Source organism: Chelonia mydas, chromosome 9 (genome assembly GCF_015237465.2).
Source record: "Chelonia mydas isolate rCheMyd1 chromosome 9, rCheMyd1.pri.v2, whole genome shotgun sequence".
Classification (NCBI taxonomy): Eukaryota; Metazoa; Chordata; order Testudines; family Cheloniidae; genus Chelonia; species Chelonia mydas.
In genome coordinates, this window is record NC_057855.1 from 63058741 (window position 1) to 63076229 (window position 17489).

At 54.2% G+C, this 17489-nt stretch overlaps 1 protein-coding gene across 2 annotated transcripts; it reads right to left on the bottom strand.

Annotated features, from left to right (window-relative positions):
* Positions 1-5607: 5607 nt before the first annotated feature.
* On the bottom strand, positions 5608-17489 carry RIPPLY1 (ripply transcriptional repressor 1). 2 transcript variants are annotated; one of them, XM_043522886.1, is made up of 5 exons: positions 14148-17488; positions 11932-12216; positions 11104-11179; positions 6955-7025; positions 5621-6553 (listed from the first exon to the last, which is right to left on the bottom strand). In XM_043522886.1, the coding sequence occupies exons 2-5, from the start codon at positions 12162-12164 to the stop codon at positions 6298-6300; spliced, it is 636 nt and encodes a 211-aa protein (XP_043378821.1). In that variant the 5' UTR covers positions 12165-12216; positions 14148-17488; the 3' UTR covers positions 5621-6297. The 2 variants fall into 2 exon arrangements, with proteins under 2 accessions (XP_007064033.3, XP_043378821.1); XM_007063971.4 differs by having other exon boundaries at positions 5608-6553; positions 11932-17489.

A 17489-nucleotide genomic window follows, 5' to 3' on the forward strand; every position in this document is an offset into this window, starting at 1 on the left:
AAAGGTTTTCTCTCCCCCCACCCCACACTCCTGCTGGTAATAGCTTATCTAAAGTGATCACTCTCCTTACAATGTGTATGATAATCAAGGTGGGCCATTTCCAGCACAAATCCAGGGTTTAACAAGAACGTCTGGGGGGGGGGGGGTTGGAAAAAACAAGGGGAAATAGGTTACCTTGCATAATGACTTAGCCACTCCCAGTCTCTATTCAAGCCTAAGTTAATTGTATCCAATTTGCAAATGAATTCCAATTCAACAGTCTCTCGCTGGAGTCTGGTTTTGAAGTTTTTTTGTTGTAATATCGCAACTTTCATGTCTGTAATCGCGTGACCAGAGAGATTGAAGTGTTCTCCCACTGGTTTATGAATGTTATAATTCTTGACATCTGATTTGTGTCCATTTATTCTTTTACGTAGAGACTGTCCAGTTTGACCAATGTACATGGTCAAATGCAAGGCACTGCTTTTAGCCGTATGGAGTGGAAATCTATCAACTGCATGAAAAAACTTGTACAGATACAGACAGACATCATCTTCCTTTCCAAATGCAAACAGATGGACATCGTACCAAAAGGACTGAAGGTAAAAAATCCATTACAATCTACATACCACACAGACTACGCTGACAGCTTGTGCCACACACTCTCAAAGAAACTGCGGAACCACCTGATCTACATCCTCTACAGCAAACAGGGAAAGATAAAGAATGAGCTCTCAAAAATGGATACTCTCATAAAAAACCAACCTTCCACACAAACTTCCTCGTGGCTGGACTTTATTAAAACTAGACAAGCCATTTACAACACACAATTTGCTTCTCTACAAAAGAAAAAGGACACTAAACTTTCTAAACTACTACATGCCACAAGGTTCCCTCAACGCACCCAGCAATATTGTTAACCTATCTAACTATACTCTTAGCCCAGCAGAAGCAGCTGTCCTATCTCGGGGCCGCTCCTTCTGCCCCTCCACCCCCACGAACATGATACAGTTCTGTGGTGACCTAGAATCCTATTTTCGACATCTCCGACTCAAGGAATATTTCCAACACACCTCTGAACAACATACTAATCCACAGAGACCTCCCTACCAACACTACAAAAAGAAGGATTCCAGGTGGACTCCTCCTGAAGGTCGAGACAGCAGACTGGACTTCTACATAGAGTGCTTCCGCCGACGTGCACGGGCTGAAATTGTGGAAAAGCAGCATCACTTGCCCCACAACCTCAGCTGTGCAGAACACAATGCCATCCACAGCCTCAGAAACAACTCTGACATCATAATCAGAAAGGCTGACAAAGGAGGTGCTGTTGTCATCATGAATAGGTCGGAATATGAACAAGGGGCTGCTCGGCACCTCTCCAACACCACTTTCTACAAGCCATTACCCTATGATCCCACTGAGAGTTACCAAAAGAAACTACAGCATTTGCTCAAGAAACTCCCTGAAAAAGCACAAGATCAAATCCGCACAGACACACCCTGGAACCCCGACCTGGGATATTCTATCTACTACCCAAGATCCATAAACCTGGAAATCCTGGGCGCCCCATCATCTCAGGCATTGGCACCCTGACAGCAGGATTGTCTGGCTATGTAGACTCCCTCCTCAGGCCCTATGCTACCAGCACTCCCAGCTACCTTCGAGACACCACTGACTTCCTGAGGAAACTACAATCCATCGGTGATCTTCCTGATAACACCATCCTGGCCACTATGGATGTAGAAGCCCTCTACACCAACATTCCACACAAAGATGGACTACAAGCCGTCAAGAACACTATCCCCGATAATGTCACGGCTAACCTGGTGGCTGAACTTTGTGACTTTGTCCTTACCCATAACTATTTCACATTTGGGGACAATGTATACCTTCAAATCAGCGGCACTGCTATGGGTACCCGCATGGCCCCACAGTATGCCAACATTTTTATGGCTGACTTAGAACAACGCTTCCTCAGCTCTCGTCCCCTAACGCCCCTACTCTACTTGCACAGTATTGATGACATCTTCATCATCTGGACCCATGGAAAAGAAGCCCTTGAGGAATTCCACCATGATTTCAACAATTTCCATCCCACCATCAACCTCAGCCTGGTCCAGTCCATACAAGAGATCCACTTCATGGACACTACAGTGCTCATAAACGATGGTCACATAAACACCACCCTATACTGGAAACCTACTGACTGCTATTCCTACCTACATGCCTCCAGCTTTCACCCTGACCACACCACATGATCCATTGTCTACAGCCAAGCTCTGCGATATAACCGCATTTGCTCCAACCCCTCAGACAGAGACAAACACCTACAAGATCTCTATCAACCATTCTTACAACTACAATACCCACCTGCGGAAGTGAAGAAACAGATTGATAGAGCCAGAAGAGTTCCCAAAAGTCACCTACTACAGGACAGGCCTAACAAAGAAAATAACAGAACGCCACTAGCCGTCACCTTCAGCCCCCAACTAAAACCCCTCCAACGCATTATTAAGGATCTACAACCTATCCTGAAGGATGACCCAACACTCTCACAAATCTTGGGAGATAGGCCAGTCCTTGCCTACAGACAGCCCCCCAACCTGAAACAAATACTCACCAGCAACCACATACCACACAACAGAACCACTAACCCAGGAACCTATCCTTGCAACAAAGCCCGTTGCCAACTGTGCCCACATCTATTCAGGGGACACAATCACAGGGCCTAATAACATCAGCCACACTATCAGAGGCTCGTTCACTGCACATCTACCAATGTGATATATGCCATCATGTGCCAGCAATGCCCCTCTGCCATGTACATTGGTCAAAGTGGATAGTCTCTACGTAAAAGAATAAATGGACACAAATCAGATGTCAAGAATTATAACATTCATAAACCAGTGGGAGAACACTTCAATCTCTCTGGTCATGCGATTACAGACATGAAAGTTGCGATATTACAACAAAAAAACTTCAAAACCAGACTCCAGCGAGAGACTGTTGAATTGGAATTCATTTGCAAATTGGATACAATTAACTTAGGCTTGAATAGAGACTGGGAGTGGCTAAGTCATTATGCAAGGTAACCCATTTCCCCTTGTTTTTTCCTACCCCCCCCCCCCAGACGTTCTTGTTAAACCCTGGATTTGTGCTGGAAATGGCCCACCTTGATTATCATACACATTGTAAGGAGAGTGATCACTTTAGATAAGCTATTACCAGCAGGAGAGTGGGGTGGGGGGAGAGAAAACCTTTTGTAGTGGTAAACACCCATTTTTTCATGCTTTGTGTGTATAAAAAGATCTTCTATACTTTCCACAGTATGCATCCGATGAAGTGAGCTGTAGCTCACGAAAGCTTATGCTCAAATAAATTGGTTAGTCTCTAAGGTGCCACAAGTACTCCTTTTCTTTTTGCGAATACAGACTAACACAGCTGTTACTCTGAAACCACTCATGGCATAGGAGTCACATAAGACCCAGCTTGATTCTCAGACTTTAGGTGGACTGGAGACTAGAGTGCAGGAAATTTGGGTGGGGAGAAGGGATTCTCTTTTTGACATATAAAATGGGGCCCTTACTATGGGAGTGCAGGACGTGGGGTCCACACAACTGTAGCTAAGAAACATTAATTTAAAGGGGAAAAGCAAAGAGTTGTTTAAATTGAGGATATAAGTGATTGATGCATAATATGGAGAGCATAAGCTGTATATTAGCTAGAAATCAACATTTTTCCTCGCTGAATCAAACTGAGAGGGGATCCATGCTCTTAAATGACAGAAAGAAAGGTCTGTGGACTCGAATGGGCTTTGCCAACTCAAGAAATAGCTGAAGAGGTTCACATAATCTCCAACTCTACAGTAAAATGTTAACTAAAGTGCAACACGCCTAATGTCCACCAGGTGTCAGTAGCTGCTAATATTTTAGAAAGGCCTGACAGCACAGTAATTCGGACGGGTATCAATTAGAGGTCCTGGAGTTTTCATTACAGTTTACAAGAAGCATACGTTTTTGTTTGGAGGCTGTGTTTTAGAACTGGGACCCTTATAACAATAATAATACCTATAAGAACATAAGAATGGGCATATTGGGTCAGATCTATGGTCCATCTAGCCAGTATCCTGTCTTCCAACAGTGGCCGGTGCCAGATGCTTCAGAGGGAATGAACAGAACAGGGCAATTATTGAGTGATCCATCCGCTGTCATCCAGTCCCAGCTTCTGGCAGCCCGAGGCTTGGAGATCTGAGAGTCAAGCTGGGTTCCTCCTGGCTCATGGATCCCCAGCAGGATTAAAGATTCTGCAGCTGGAACGTAGCTGACAATGGCATGGATGATCCTTAAGACAGAACAGATTCAGAGCTAGGATGGCTCTGCAGGTCTGCCCATAAAAGCTCGTTTCTGTCCACAGAGGCAGCAGCTATGACTCGGGAAGGGCTGACACCTGAACTTGTACCAAAACTACAACCCTGCCTTGGAGTCCCACCTCTTGTTATTTCATTGTAGGTCTGTGTATGGACACCTGTTTCACCTGTTCTGATTCGCTCCTGACTTCAGCACACTCAGAAGAAGGCACTTTGACTCTGGGATAAGAGCACCCGTCCCCAGGGTTTGTCTGCATGGACATTGCACCAGTCGAACTGATGGGGTCACACTGCAGCCACTTTTAGTTAAGCTGCTGCAAATGCATGTGTGGGCCCAGCGCTGGGCATCCTCAGCGGGCGTGACCCTCATCCCCTCACTCACCGCAAGAGCCAGCGTGAAAGAGGGGCAGGTGGGAGTGGGGAACGGGTCTGAGGAGATGGGGGCATTGGATGTTCAAACGGCAAATACGCTCACCCCTCAGTCCATTCAGCCGCGTCTTCTAGCAGCGTGACTAGAACTTGGATCTCCTGATTCCCAGTGCAGAGCTTTAACCACTCGAGGTTGCTGTCACACTATTAGTCCAGCGAGTCACAGCTAGTTTTGTCGTGAAGAAGGGGCAGGAATGCTGCTGCGTGGTGTGGTTCCCCTCGGTGGCTCTAGGCCGCGCTGCATTCGGCCACTAGATGGGGCTATTTAAGCAGTTTGACATAAAAATGAGAGTTTCCTGTCCTGAATGCCACTGTAGATTCTGCTCTGAGCCCGACTGCATGGCAAGGCTGGTGTAGTGGAGGGCATTGGGCACCCCCTGCAGCCTCCCCCAGCCCCGTTAGCCTGCAGGGCTGCACTGTCCTTGCCTGATGACACCTGTCCCCAAGTGCTAATGGAGAGGGTGCCCCAGGTCAGAGCACAGATTGGCACCCGGCCTGGCCAGCAACATAGTTCTCGCCCTGCCCAGAGACTGGCTATCAGCCACCTGCCCCCTGCAGACAGAGGTGCAGGTTGTAGACGCCATAATCTTGTGCCCAGCTCCAGGGACAGCAGTCAGACCTTGGAGCAAAGGCGCTAATCTGGCACTTCCCTCTGCCGTGTGGGGCCCCCCTCGTCCCATCCTCCCCACCTTCTGTTGAGCACAGTGATGACCCTGCCCTGCCCCCACCAGGTCATTCCCCGACCCACAGCCCTCTCCCCCCATCACACATGTGCCCGCTTCACCATGCTAGGCAGATTTCCTGGCCGTGGACTCCAGAGCACCATGAACCCTGATGTTAAAGCATCACATGCTTTATTTCACTCGTCAATGCCCTGTTATACATTAACCCCCAGAACACACAGACTAAAACCCAGAGCCACAGCTAAGCTCCACCTGGGCACCAGCACGCCCGAGTGGGAGCAGACACCCCCTCGGGGTTAGGGGGAGCAGGCTGGAACACTCACTCTCAGCCCAGCTCCCACAGCGTTGTCTGTCCAGGCTTCTTCCTTGAGACCTCCTCACCCGGCTCCCAAATGGGCTGGTGTAGAAGGGCAAGGTGACCTCTGCTCTCCGCCCAGCCCCACTCCCCAGCACTAGGCAGGCATTGCTCAGGGGACGTCATAGTCTGGAATGGGAGAGTCCTCTCCCTGGCAGACACTTAGACCAGCTGCCCCGAGCTCTGACTGCTCACCTGGGACAGGCGTGCGGGCCTCTCGCCTCCCGCAGGACCATCTTGGAGTTTTGCAGCCCCTAGGTTTGAACTGTGCCCCCTGCTGGAGAGACCTGAAAATGCTTCCGAACAACCCTCTGGCCCCCCATCACCGCACACACACACCCTGGTGTAGGACGGCAAGGGCCGGGGTCTCAGAACCTTGGGGCGGAGTCTCTGGCAGGCTCCTTTACCGGCAGCATTGGGAAAGGTGGTGGCATTTATCCCCACAGCTGAGTCTTGCCCAGGTGCGCTGGGCACTGTGGGGGTCACTTCAGACAGAGCTTTATTGGCTGACTGGCCCCAGCTGGCCCCTGATGGCAGCCTGCCTCCTGCCGTAACACAGACTCCTCCGCCTGCTGACCCCCCTCCTCCGCCTGCCCTTCCTCCCCCCAGCCTTCCTCCTCCTCCTCGCTGTCGGAGTCCTCATAGAGGCTGATGGTGGCTTGCACGGGGAAGTTCTCCAGCAGCTTCTCCCCCTCACTGTACAGGTAATCGAAGGATTTGGAGCGGGGCCAGAAGAGTCTGTGGGAAAAACATGCTTGACAAATACAGGTTCCTTTGCTTCCTCTTTGGAAGGCCCGGGGGTGTGAAAGAGGCACCATATCCTGCCTGGGGCCCAGCACTGGGCTAGCAGGGGGTTGCAGGTCAGGAGCGAGAGGCATCAGCACAGCTGCGTGTGGGGAGCCCAGTGGTAGAGGGGCAGGAGTGGGGCTGCAAGGCAGGCTTGTGGGGTCTTGGCAGAGCTATGGGGCAAAGGCAGGGCGGGACTGGCCAAGCACGGGGGCACTGCAGGGCTGGCCAGTGGGGCATTGGCCGAGCCAAGTGCACGAAGCTGACGCTGCACTCTAGTGAGCACCATGAGCGCTGGTTACCCACGAACAGAAACAAGCAGCCTGCCCGCCATCACTGTGGGGTGCACGTACCTGACGGGGTGCCGGAACAGTGCCGATGCCTTGCCGGAGCCACCATCCACCATTGTCTCGCTGCCACGGGCCTTGGGAAACACAGAACAGGAATTCGGATGCATGCCTTCAGCACCTACGCTGCAACCTCCCCCCAGCATGGGGGATGGGGGCGAGTTAGGATCCCTTTGGGGGCTGATGGGATTCCAGGGGCAGGGATGGGGGATGCAGCGGGTACACTGGGAGAGCCCAGGGATCTCCTGCTGGGAAAAACAGGATGTAACTAAGCAAAGGAAAAGTTAGTTTGACTAGCAGGAAAGATTGGCCTGCCAGTGGGATCTCTTGGGCCATGGGATCATCTGTCAAGGGAAGCAGGAGCAGCTCCGGCACACAGGACCCACCAGCTTAGATGAAAGATCAGCCATTGTTGTTTGCAGTGCTGTTGTAGCCGGGTTGGCCCCAGGAAATCAGAAAGACAAAGTGGGTGAGGTCATGTCTTTTATTATCTTAATATTTCTCACCAACAGAAGTTGGGCCAATAAAAGATATGACCTCACCCACCTCATCAGACTAGATCAGAGACTAGGTCCATATGGCCTGTCTCTGGCAGGGGCCAGCAGGCAAAAAAGCAAACAACGCTGGTAATCATTAAGAAAGGGATAGATAATAAGACCGAAAATATCATATTGCCTCTATATAAATCCAGGGTACACCCCCCCAACCCCCCCACTGTTCCTCAGACGTTCTTGTTAACTGCTGGAAATGGCCCACCTTGATTATCACTACAAAGGGTTTTCTCCGCCCCCCTTCCCCCCCCCACTCTCCTGCTGGTAATAGCTCATCTTAAGTGATCACTCTCCTTACAGTGTGCATGATAAACACTCATTGTTTCATGTTCTGTGTGCATATAAATCTCCTCACTGTATTTTCCACTGAATGCATCCGATGAAGTGAGCTGTAGCTCACGAAAGCTTATGCTCAAATAAATTGGTTAGTCTCAAAGGTGCCACAAGTCCTCCTTTTCATCTTAAATACTGCGTGCAGATGTGGTCGCCCCATGTCAAAAAAGATATATTGGACTTGGAAAAGGTTCAGAAAAGGTCAACAAAAACGATCAGGGGTATGGAACAGCTTCCGTATGAGGACAGATTAATAAGAGTGGGACTTTTCAGCTTGGAAAAGAGACGACTAAGGGGGGATATGATAGAGGTCTATAAAATCTTGACTGGTATTGAGAAAGTAAATAAGGAAGTGTTATTTACTCCTTCTCATAACACAAGAACTAGGGGTCACCAAATGAAATTAACAGGCAGCCGGTTTAAAACAAAGAAAAGGAAGTATTTCTTCACACAACGCACAATCTTTTGCCAGAGCAAGTTTTGAAGGCCAAGACTATAACAGGGTTCAAAAAAGAATTAGATAAATTCACGGAGGATAGGTCCATCAATGGCTATTATCCCGGATGGGCAGGGATGGTGTCCCTAGCCTCTGTTTGCCAGAAGCTAGGAATGGGCGACAGGGGACAGATCACTTGATAATTACCTGTTCTGCTCATTCCCTCTGGGGCACCTGGCACTGGCCACTGTCAGAGGACAGGATACTGGGCTAGATGGACCTGTGATCTGACCCAGTATGGCCACTCTTATGTTCAGCACCAACTGCTGCAGAGGGAGAACCTGCAAGCAGGCGGTGAGGGACTAATCTCCCCGCAGGGAGAGTGGCGTCCTTACCCCACTAGTAAGAGTCACGGAGGGAACACGGAGAACACGGAGGGGTCACACCCTTTGCTCTAGCTGATTTAATTTTTCTGTGGTGCCTATTCTAACCCCAGGATGTTAGTATGCTGTTATGAGCCCTGCTAAACTCTTGGCCTCTGTGATGCTTTGTGGCAGAGAGTCCCGCAGGCTAACTGTGTGGTGCCCAGCAGGAAAGTATTTCCTTGAACCAGTTCTGAATTTGCCTCCCACCAGTGTCCCCTTGTTCTTGTGTTAGACCCAGCCCCAGCACCGATGCATGCGCTGTAGGGACCAGCCTGCATAGGCCGGAAGAGGAGGTGAGTCTTCTCCCAGCTCTGGAGTGTCCAGTGCTTTCTCTGTGGGGTCAGGCAGGATAGGAGAGCAGCAATGGCATGAGATGAAGAGAGGGGATGTTTAGGCTGAATAGCAGGAAAAGGTACCTGCTCGTGAGATGTGGGAGGCTGTGGGACCTGCTCCCAGCAGAGAGTGGGGAGCCCCGTTGCTAGCCCATCCGGGACGACAGCCCTGGCATGAGGAGCCAGCTGCCCTTCTGGGACTTTGTCGTCTCTCTTGGGATCTGTGGCTCCTTTGCCTACTGGTATTCTCCAACGGGGCAAGGCACATGAGCAGTGCAGGGAGTAGGGAGGCCATGCTGGCCGCTCCCCATCCCTGGGGGAATCACACCCAGCAAGGCAGATTTCCTTTCCTTCCGGCCGACTGCCACCCGCGCTGAGAGGGTGAGCCTGCTGAGGGGACACAGTCCGGCCTCCTCCGCACCCCAGCCTCACTGAACACACTCCCTGGTGCCCACAGCAAAGACGAGGACCAGGGAGGAAGCTGGCTCTACCCTCGGGAGGGCTTTATCCATTGTAATCTCCCCCTGTGCCAAACCCCTGCCTAGCGCAGCTAACCCCTGAGGAATCCCAGCCCTGGCCAGGGAAGAGGCATCCCTTTCCCACCACTCACAGCCCTCTGAAATCTAACCCCCCACAGCAGCTACACAGGGAGAGCCAGCCCTGCCAGCAGAGATGCCAACCTGGCACTGGCCTACACTACCCACTGCAGGGAGGGGGCTCATTTCACAGCTCCTTGCCTTCAAAAGGAGAGTCTGTGCCAGCTGGGAGGGGTGGGGGAAGATGCCCTGTCTTCCAGACAGGTCTGCCTGCCAGCCTCCAGGATGCCAGCCAGGGTGGTCTGCCCCCAGCCTCCAGGGGACACCAGCTGGGGGGTGAGAGGTTGGCCTGCCAGCCTCCAGGGTGCCAGCCGGGAGGGGTCATCCAACTGGGAATGTCTGCCCCCAAGCCTCCAGGGGACACCAGCCTGGGGGGTCCACTCACCAGTCTCCAGGGGTGCCAGCATGGGGGGGTGGCTGCCTGCCAGCCTGCAAAGTGCACCAGCCGGGGGGGTCTTCCCACCAGCCTCCAGGGGTGCCAGCATGGGGAGTGGCTTCTTGCCATCCTCCAGGAGTTCCAGCCAGGGGGCGTCTGCCCCCCAGCTTCCAGGGGGTGCCAACTGGGGAGGTCTGTCCCACAGCCTCCAGGGGGTGTCAGCTGGGGGGGTCTGCCTGCCACCCTCCAGGGGTCACCAGTGTGGGGGGATCTGCCCACCAGACTCCAGGGGGCACCTGCTGGGGAGGTCTGCCCCCCCCACCCCAGCCTCCAGGGGATGACAGCCGGGGAAGGTCTGTCCACTAGCCTCGAGCAGGATGCAAATGGAGACTACTCAAAGGATCCCATGTGTCAGGTTGCCAGGCCCTGCACTTAGAATAACTTTGCTTGGCTCCCAACCCCTCAGTCCTTTTCTGCCCCTGCCCCTGAGCGGTCCCCGTGTGCAGCCCAGCAAGCCGGTGGAGCTCGGAGGTTAGAGGTGGAAAAGGCCCAGCAGCTCAGCCTGTCCAGCTCCTGGGGCCAGCCAGGATCCGGCCCTGTCAGGTGCTGTCCAGCCCTAGCTGTAAAAAAGTGTTGAGGGATGGATCTCCCCTGGGAGCCAATCACCCAGCCCCCCCGATCTCACGGCCAGGCAGCTTCCCACGAGCTCCATCCTGAATTCCCCCTCTGCAGTGCGTCCCGTCAGGCGAGCTGAAGCTCTGGGCCTCATGGAAACAGAATCCAGAGCCGGAGGTCACCCAAGGCTACCTCCCTGGAGCCCGGACCAGTCCCTGCTGGACAGCGACTAGCAGCGTGGGGCCCAGAGCTGAACGCAATAACCCCAGGGGCTGGGGACAGCAAAAGAACCCAGGGGAAATGCCTCGGGAACAAGGCTGCTCAACCTAGGAGCGGCCCCACCGTGGGGATGCTGTGATGCAGAGGTCCGCAGAGGTGAAGGGCGAACGCCCAACCCCGCCCTCCGACCCACCTTGAGCCCCAGGGGGACTAGGCGGATTCTGGGGCTGGGCCGAGCTGGATACCCTCTGATCAAGAAGGGTGAAACTCACTGGGTCTGTCTGGTCCCTGTTCTGCCTGCACAGGTCTTTTGCAGTGGGAAGCCAGGGTCTCCAGAGCGGTGGGAATCTGCGAAGTGAGACAAGAAGAGGGGGTGGAGTGGGCCAGTCAGCGGTCATCAAGCCCAGGGTGCTATCATGCTGAGAAGCCCCAGCTCGTGACAGCTGATAGAGCCGTGGCATCACACAAGCACCAAGGCAAATGCAGGCCCATAGTGCCCGCGCACCCACACAGGGCTAGGGTGTTCTCAGCACTAAAATCCCCTGTCCTGCAGCCCCCCCACATCCACACACAAACGCAGCGATGCAGCCCTGTCCCTGGCCCTCCGCCTCCCCCGCTCCGGGGGATTTGTTTTTTGTGGGCAGACCCTGTCCCCAGATTGCCAGCAGTTTCGTAGGATGATCTTCGGAAGCCCTACGCTTTGCAGTGCCAAGAGATGGTTGGGAAGGGGAAAGCGCTGCAGTCCCCACCCTAACCCTCCCCCAAAAGTAGAGCTCAGGGACTAAGGGCTGGCAGTGACAGCAGGAGAGTTCCTGCATCGTGATCCTCTGACACAGCCTCAAGGTTTCCCCATCTGGGAGGTGGGTTGAGGGGCCTGTTTCTGAGCCCCCAGCGCAGAAGGGAAGAGAAGCACAAAGTCCTTATTAACAATCACAGACAGACGCACCCCATTCCATATGACACTCTCCCCCACCACACCTTTGCCAAAAGCAGCGAGACGGAGCGCCACACTCCCCCCTCTGCCGGCCCCGTCTCCTCCGACTCGGCTGCGCCAGCCACAGAGCGGGCAATGGGCACTGTGGCCACAAGACCCTCATTACCTTCTGCCTTGTTCTCGGCCCTGCACAGGGCACCCACAGCCCCAGGCAGCTGGGGCGCCCCGGAGCCAGCCAGCCAGCCCGAGGGGAGCGTGGACAGAAGCATCCATGGTGTGAGCTGGCGAAGAAGGAGCAAGGTCTCTCTCTCCGGCCTGTCCTAGGAGCCCTTTATAGCCCTCCCAGCCTGGCTGGGGCTGGGGAAGGGGGAGAGCAGGAGGTCCCAGGGTGTCCAGCATGTCCCAGTTGAGTAAACAGTGGCTCAGCAGGAGGCTGGGGGGGCACCGTCAGCTCCGGTGGAAAAACAAAACACAGAAGGGAAAAGTTAGACACCATTTGTGAGAAATGCCCCAGGGAGTCAGGGGGAGCGGGGCGGGGACAATTAATGAGGGTGATTAGGAGCTTTGTCCCCATTACCCTAAGGAAGGGGACTGGAGGGGCAGTAATGTGGGGAGGAAATGGGTCTGTGCAGGATGGCCCAGCTAATGGAGAGAAGGCCAGAACGAAAGAGAGGGAGGAGAGAGTGACTTTCGAGGGAGGGGGGCAAGGAACAGAGGAGGGGAGGAGAGAGAGGCGTGAGATTTCAGGGCTGTAACATAGGCGTAAAAAGGGAAGCAGGCCTGGCTCGGTACCAATTGGGGGTTTCTCACTGCGGGCCCCATCTGGCTGCCAAGGGCACCCACGGGGCAGGGTCGGGCCTTGGGCTCAGAGTCCCTGCTCTCAAGTCACTGCTCTGTAGGCTGGACAGCACCAGGGCAGCCCAGAGATCCAGCCCCAGCAGCACCGGGCGGGGCGGGACGCACATAGTCAAAAGGATTTGCTGTCTGGGATGTAGGCACGCGGGGAGCAGCCCTGCAAGGGAAAGCGACACTTCAGCTCCTCCTCCAGGGCTGAGCTGCATCACTGATTGCGGGAGAAACAGGCGACTGGTGCCTCTGGGGCAGCACAAGGCAGCCAGATCCCCCTAGGCCTGTGCTCTCTGGCAAGAGAGCGATGGATAATTCAGCAGGGGTGATCAATGGGGCAGCCCCATTGCAACTGGAGATTACAGGCCCTGCTTTTGTCTAGCTTGGTGTATTCCAGGACTTTCAGGGAGCCAGCTCCCGCTTCCCAGCCCCAAGGCTCGGCAGGAGAGACTCTTTCCCAAGCATTCTGCCCTCCCAGCCTGGCATGGGGCTATGCCACTGCTAGGGGCAGCCCTGTGCGTCTCCCTAAATGAGCTTGTTTTCAGCTGGGCATTGCCAGCAGGCGCTGGGCTGTTAGCAGGGGCTCCCTGGGGAGCGGGTCTCTGGAATTTCCCTGGAAGACCAGCCGCGCAGAGCCCTCTCACCCTCCCAGGGGGGACGGTCCATGCACCTTCCACTAAGCCCCTGCCAGAGCTGCCTTCCCAGCACTGGCCAACTTGCCCCCCTCCCCACCTTGCCCCTTCTCACTGACAGCGCAAAGGGCATGCAAAACCAGCCCAGAGCCAAACAGCACCATCTCTCCCCTGCTCCGTAGAAGGGATATGCTGCACAGGGCACAAGGCTGGGACCAACCAGGCCTCATGTCTCATGCCCCCCCACGCCGCTCTACTTCCCAGTCTGCCCGTCACCCGATTCCTTCCCTCTGGCCTTGGGGAGGCATTGCTCTAGTATCTGCAGCACCAGAGGGAGCCTCTGATAATGATAGCCCCGAAGGGGCCCTAATGAAGCTTTAATAGGATTTGTTACGGGCCTCTGATTAACACTGACTCTGCAATGCATCCGCTGAAGTGAGCTGTAGCTCACGAAAGCTTATGCTCAAATAAATATGTTAGTCTCTAAGGTGCCACAAGTCCTCCCTTTCTTTTTGCGGATACAGACTCACACGGCTGCTACTCAGAAAACTGGCTCTGCAGTGACATCTCCACCTCCCGCCCTGGCCGGGCCAACTTCCCCTTTACCCAGCCCTGGGAAATCTCTACCCAGGGTGGGGCCACAGCCCCCACTTCCCCAGCCCTACCTTTGGGCCAGGAGGAAGGAGTTGGAGGGAATTTTCCCAGCTGAGTCAGTGCAGCCTGAAAAAAACCTGCAGGGAGGGACTTTGCACACGGCACACCTCAGAGCACCTGAATCGCTAAGCGTTGCAAGCCCTGAGACAGCCTAATGCTGGGCTGGGGGCACGGTCTCCCCTTCGGAGCTGTATCAATCCCGGCTTACGCTGGGCCCTTCCTCACTGTGGCAGCTGAATTTTTCACTCACCTCCGAGGCTGCACATCTGGAAGCCACCACTCCAGTTCTCTCCTGTCCATGGTCACAGAGCAGGGATCCTACTTCAACAGCTGTTGGCCACTAACTCTGCTCCTGGCAAAGCTATCATTGGCCCTGGAACAAGAAGCTGGGAAAAGGATCCTATGGACAATCCAACTACAGAAAATGCCTGTAGTGACTATTTCTGAGCCGAGCACTGCAGGACTGAGCATGCTGATGAGCTATAAAGCGTGCAGCACACCCAGTGATCACACAAGAGTCTCAAGCCATGAAGCAGTCCCTGCTTTCAGTGCAGAAGCTCGCTCGTGTCTGATTGTTAATACTCGGTGCTCGATTTCTTGGTACAAGCTACTCCTCAGCTCTGTAAAACATGTCATTTAAAGTTTACCCCCCAACAGTATCTACCGTTACCAGAGAACTGGCCAGCTGCAGCTCGCCCAGCCCTTTACACAGGGGAGATCAATAAAACAAACCAAAGGGTAGCTCAAGCAGAGATGGGACACTTCAAAAGGAGCCAGGCCAGAGATTCCAAGTCCCCTAGGAACTTCCCCATTGCTATCAATTTCATATGGAAGGTGCCCACATACAACGATAATGGACAGCAGTATAAAATCATTAGCTAGACTGTATTGTTAGCCCCGTTTTACAGTGGAGGAAGCTCAGACATGGGGAGGGAAAGGCCCACAACCTCAAAGGTATTTAGGCACCTAGCTCCCATGTCAAGGGAATTTCAATGGGTGCCTAAATACATTTGAAGATCGGAGCCTACGTGACTTGCTCAAGGTCACTCTACAAGTCAGTGTGGGCTTTGACAGCCATGAGACATCTCCTTTCTGGGCCCACCTGACCACTGTCCTTCCACCTGCCCATTCGCATAGCAGCCTGCCATGGAGGTGACCCAGCTCCCACTGCTTGTTCAAGAGAAATAATCAAGGGAAAGAACTTGGGGATTCAGTGCACGGATGGGACCCCAGCCCTGGCCTACTCCCCCACCACGCTGGCTGCTCCGATGCCTGCGACTGCCTTTTGATTCCAAACATGAGGGGACTGTGCTCTGGTCTTTTTATGGCACATTTAGGGGATCAGTGCTTCCGTTTTAGGGTCTGATTTGGGGGGGACTTCATGCCAGTTGCTTCCCACCCCTTTGCCTCCATTCCCTGCCCTCATTCTAACCCCAGATTAACTGTCTTTCACTTTGAAACAGAGTCAGCAACCATCCCCCTCAGCCTCAGCATAGCAGTACAGCAAGAAGCACGTGGGCCCTAGCTGATGTAGAATACAGGGCATGCAAAGAGGTAAATAAAAGCAACCTAAACACGATGCTGTAGGATGCCCCACCCTATCCCAGGAGACCCACTCCAACGATATGCCTCTTCCCCGTTTGCTATTCTCATCATCGGGTGAGACCCGGCTTAGAAACACTCGTAGGGTGGGGACGGGGGCAGGAGGCAAAGTGGGGTCACAGGTCAGCCCCCTCTCTCAAGATGCCTTCAGCGTGGGAGAAGAAAAGAAAATAGCAAATGGTCCCGTCCAGCCTCTGCCTTCTGCGTCCAGCTGTCCCAAATGCTCCGGCTCTGGGAACAAGCGTTGCAGGCTTTGCTGGGCCCTTCTGGAGAACACAATTTGTCACCCCCGGGGCTTCCCTCTGCCCCCCATTTGTGACAGTGGTTAGGCCTTTGCCTGCACGGCAGCCTGTGCAGGGCTTCTTACATTTCCCCATTTGTTTCTCATTTGGGCCAGGAGTCTTAGAATAACAAACCCTGGGGAGGGCGGAGAAGGCTGCTGCTGAGAGAGGTATTTCAGCCAGTCAGTCCAGATCCCCCGTCCTCCTCCCCTCCCCGCTACCCTGCTCCAGAGAGCCCTGCAGCCTCTGGGAACTAGCCTGAGTGCCCCATCACCTTTGTTACACTGGTGGGGGGAAGAGGGGAATCACATTGGGGTTATTTGTACGCACCAGACAGACAGACACCATGGCACAGATTTTCAGGATCCCCTCCCCTCCGGTTCACAATGCTGAGGATCTGTGTTTAGGGGCACTCCAGCTTGTGCGTGCATTCACACTCCTCCCTCTAACTCTCAGGGTCTGCTTAGCCAGGCTGCGCGTGCAAATGCCGCTTGCACACACAAACCAGAGGGCTGGGGAGACGCGGGGATAACAGCCCTTCCCTGCCTACCAGGAGCGTTAGGACACTAAATATATTACAGGTTGTGCGGTGCGCAGATGTGAGGGGGCGGTTAGGAAAACATGGGCCTGCCCTGGAGTAAAGAGAGCGAGCGCTGAGCTGGCACGCCCTGGGCATTGCTGAGCTCTGTGTGGGAGCCTTAGCCAGCCTTTAGCCACGGCATCCTCACCCAGGACTCAGTCTTGCTCTCACTGCCAGCATGAGGTGCTCTGCCATCGACTTCAGTGGGCACAGGCCGCCGTTTTGTCCTCCCCACTGTTTCTGATACTGGATGGGCAACTGTTGCCTTTCAGCTTGTTTTCCTCCATCCTGTTCAGGAGCCTGATTTGTTATTGTAGGGTTGCTCAGGAGGAATGGACGCCTTCTCCCAGCCGGATGACTTGGCCCCCTGTCGATGTTGTCTTGGGCCAACTCTTGGTGGTGTGGGGACACTTGCTCCTCCTAATACAGAGCCTTCCATTCCCCTGGAGTGCCCTGTGTACCAAACCCAAGCTCATCGCCTGCCAGCAGCTTCAACCCCAACGCTCCGATAATCAGAGGGGCTAGACACCCGTAATTCCACCTGGAGTCAGCCAGGGACACAGCTGCCCAGCATTATGGAGAATCAGGCCCTACAGACTAGCCCTGGGCAGACAACCCACAAGCTGAGCCACAGCAGGCCAGAAGGGGGCGCTGTAGAATGGCACGCCTGCCCCACAGCGTCCCCTTTCTGGCCTGGTGTGCCTCAGCAGCAGCCTGCATCCGGTCTCTTCTTTGCACCCCTTATTAATTCCTCACGGGCTTTATTTTTGTCCAGTAGCTCCCCTTCTCCCAGGGTCTAATTTAACGGCCTAAATCGCACAACAATGCGCAGTCCTGGGGCTTCTCTTTTCTCCCCTGATCTGCTCTCTGCAGCATTTCCCTGCCTTGGCAAGCCACTCCTAGCCCTCCCTGGCTCCAGTCTTTTCTACTCCTGCTCACCTGGCTCTCAGCCCTCACCTCTCTGCAGCCCGCAGGAGCCTCCCAGCGTCTGCAGCCCTCTGCTTCATTCCTCTTTACGAAGACCCCAGTGCCTCCCGTAAGCCCCAATGGCGCAGCAGGTCGGCAGCCCCGGTGCACGGGCCCCTGCTCCCTCTTCACGGGCCCAGTCACCCTGTGACACCTGGAAACC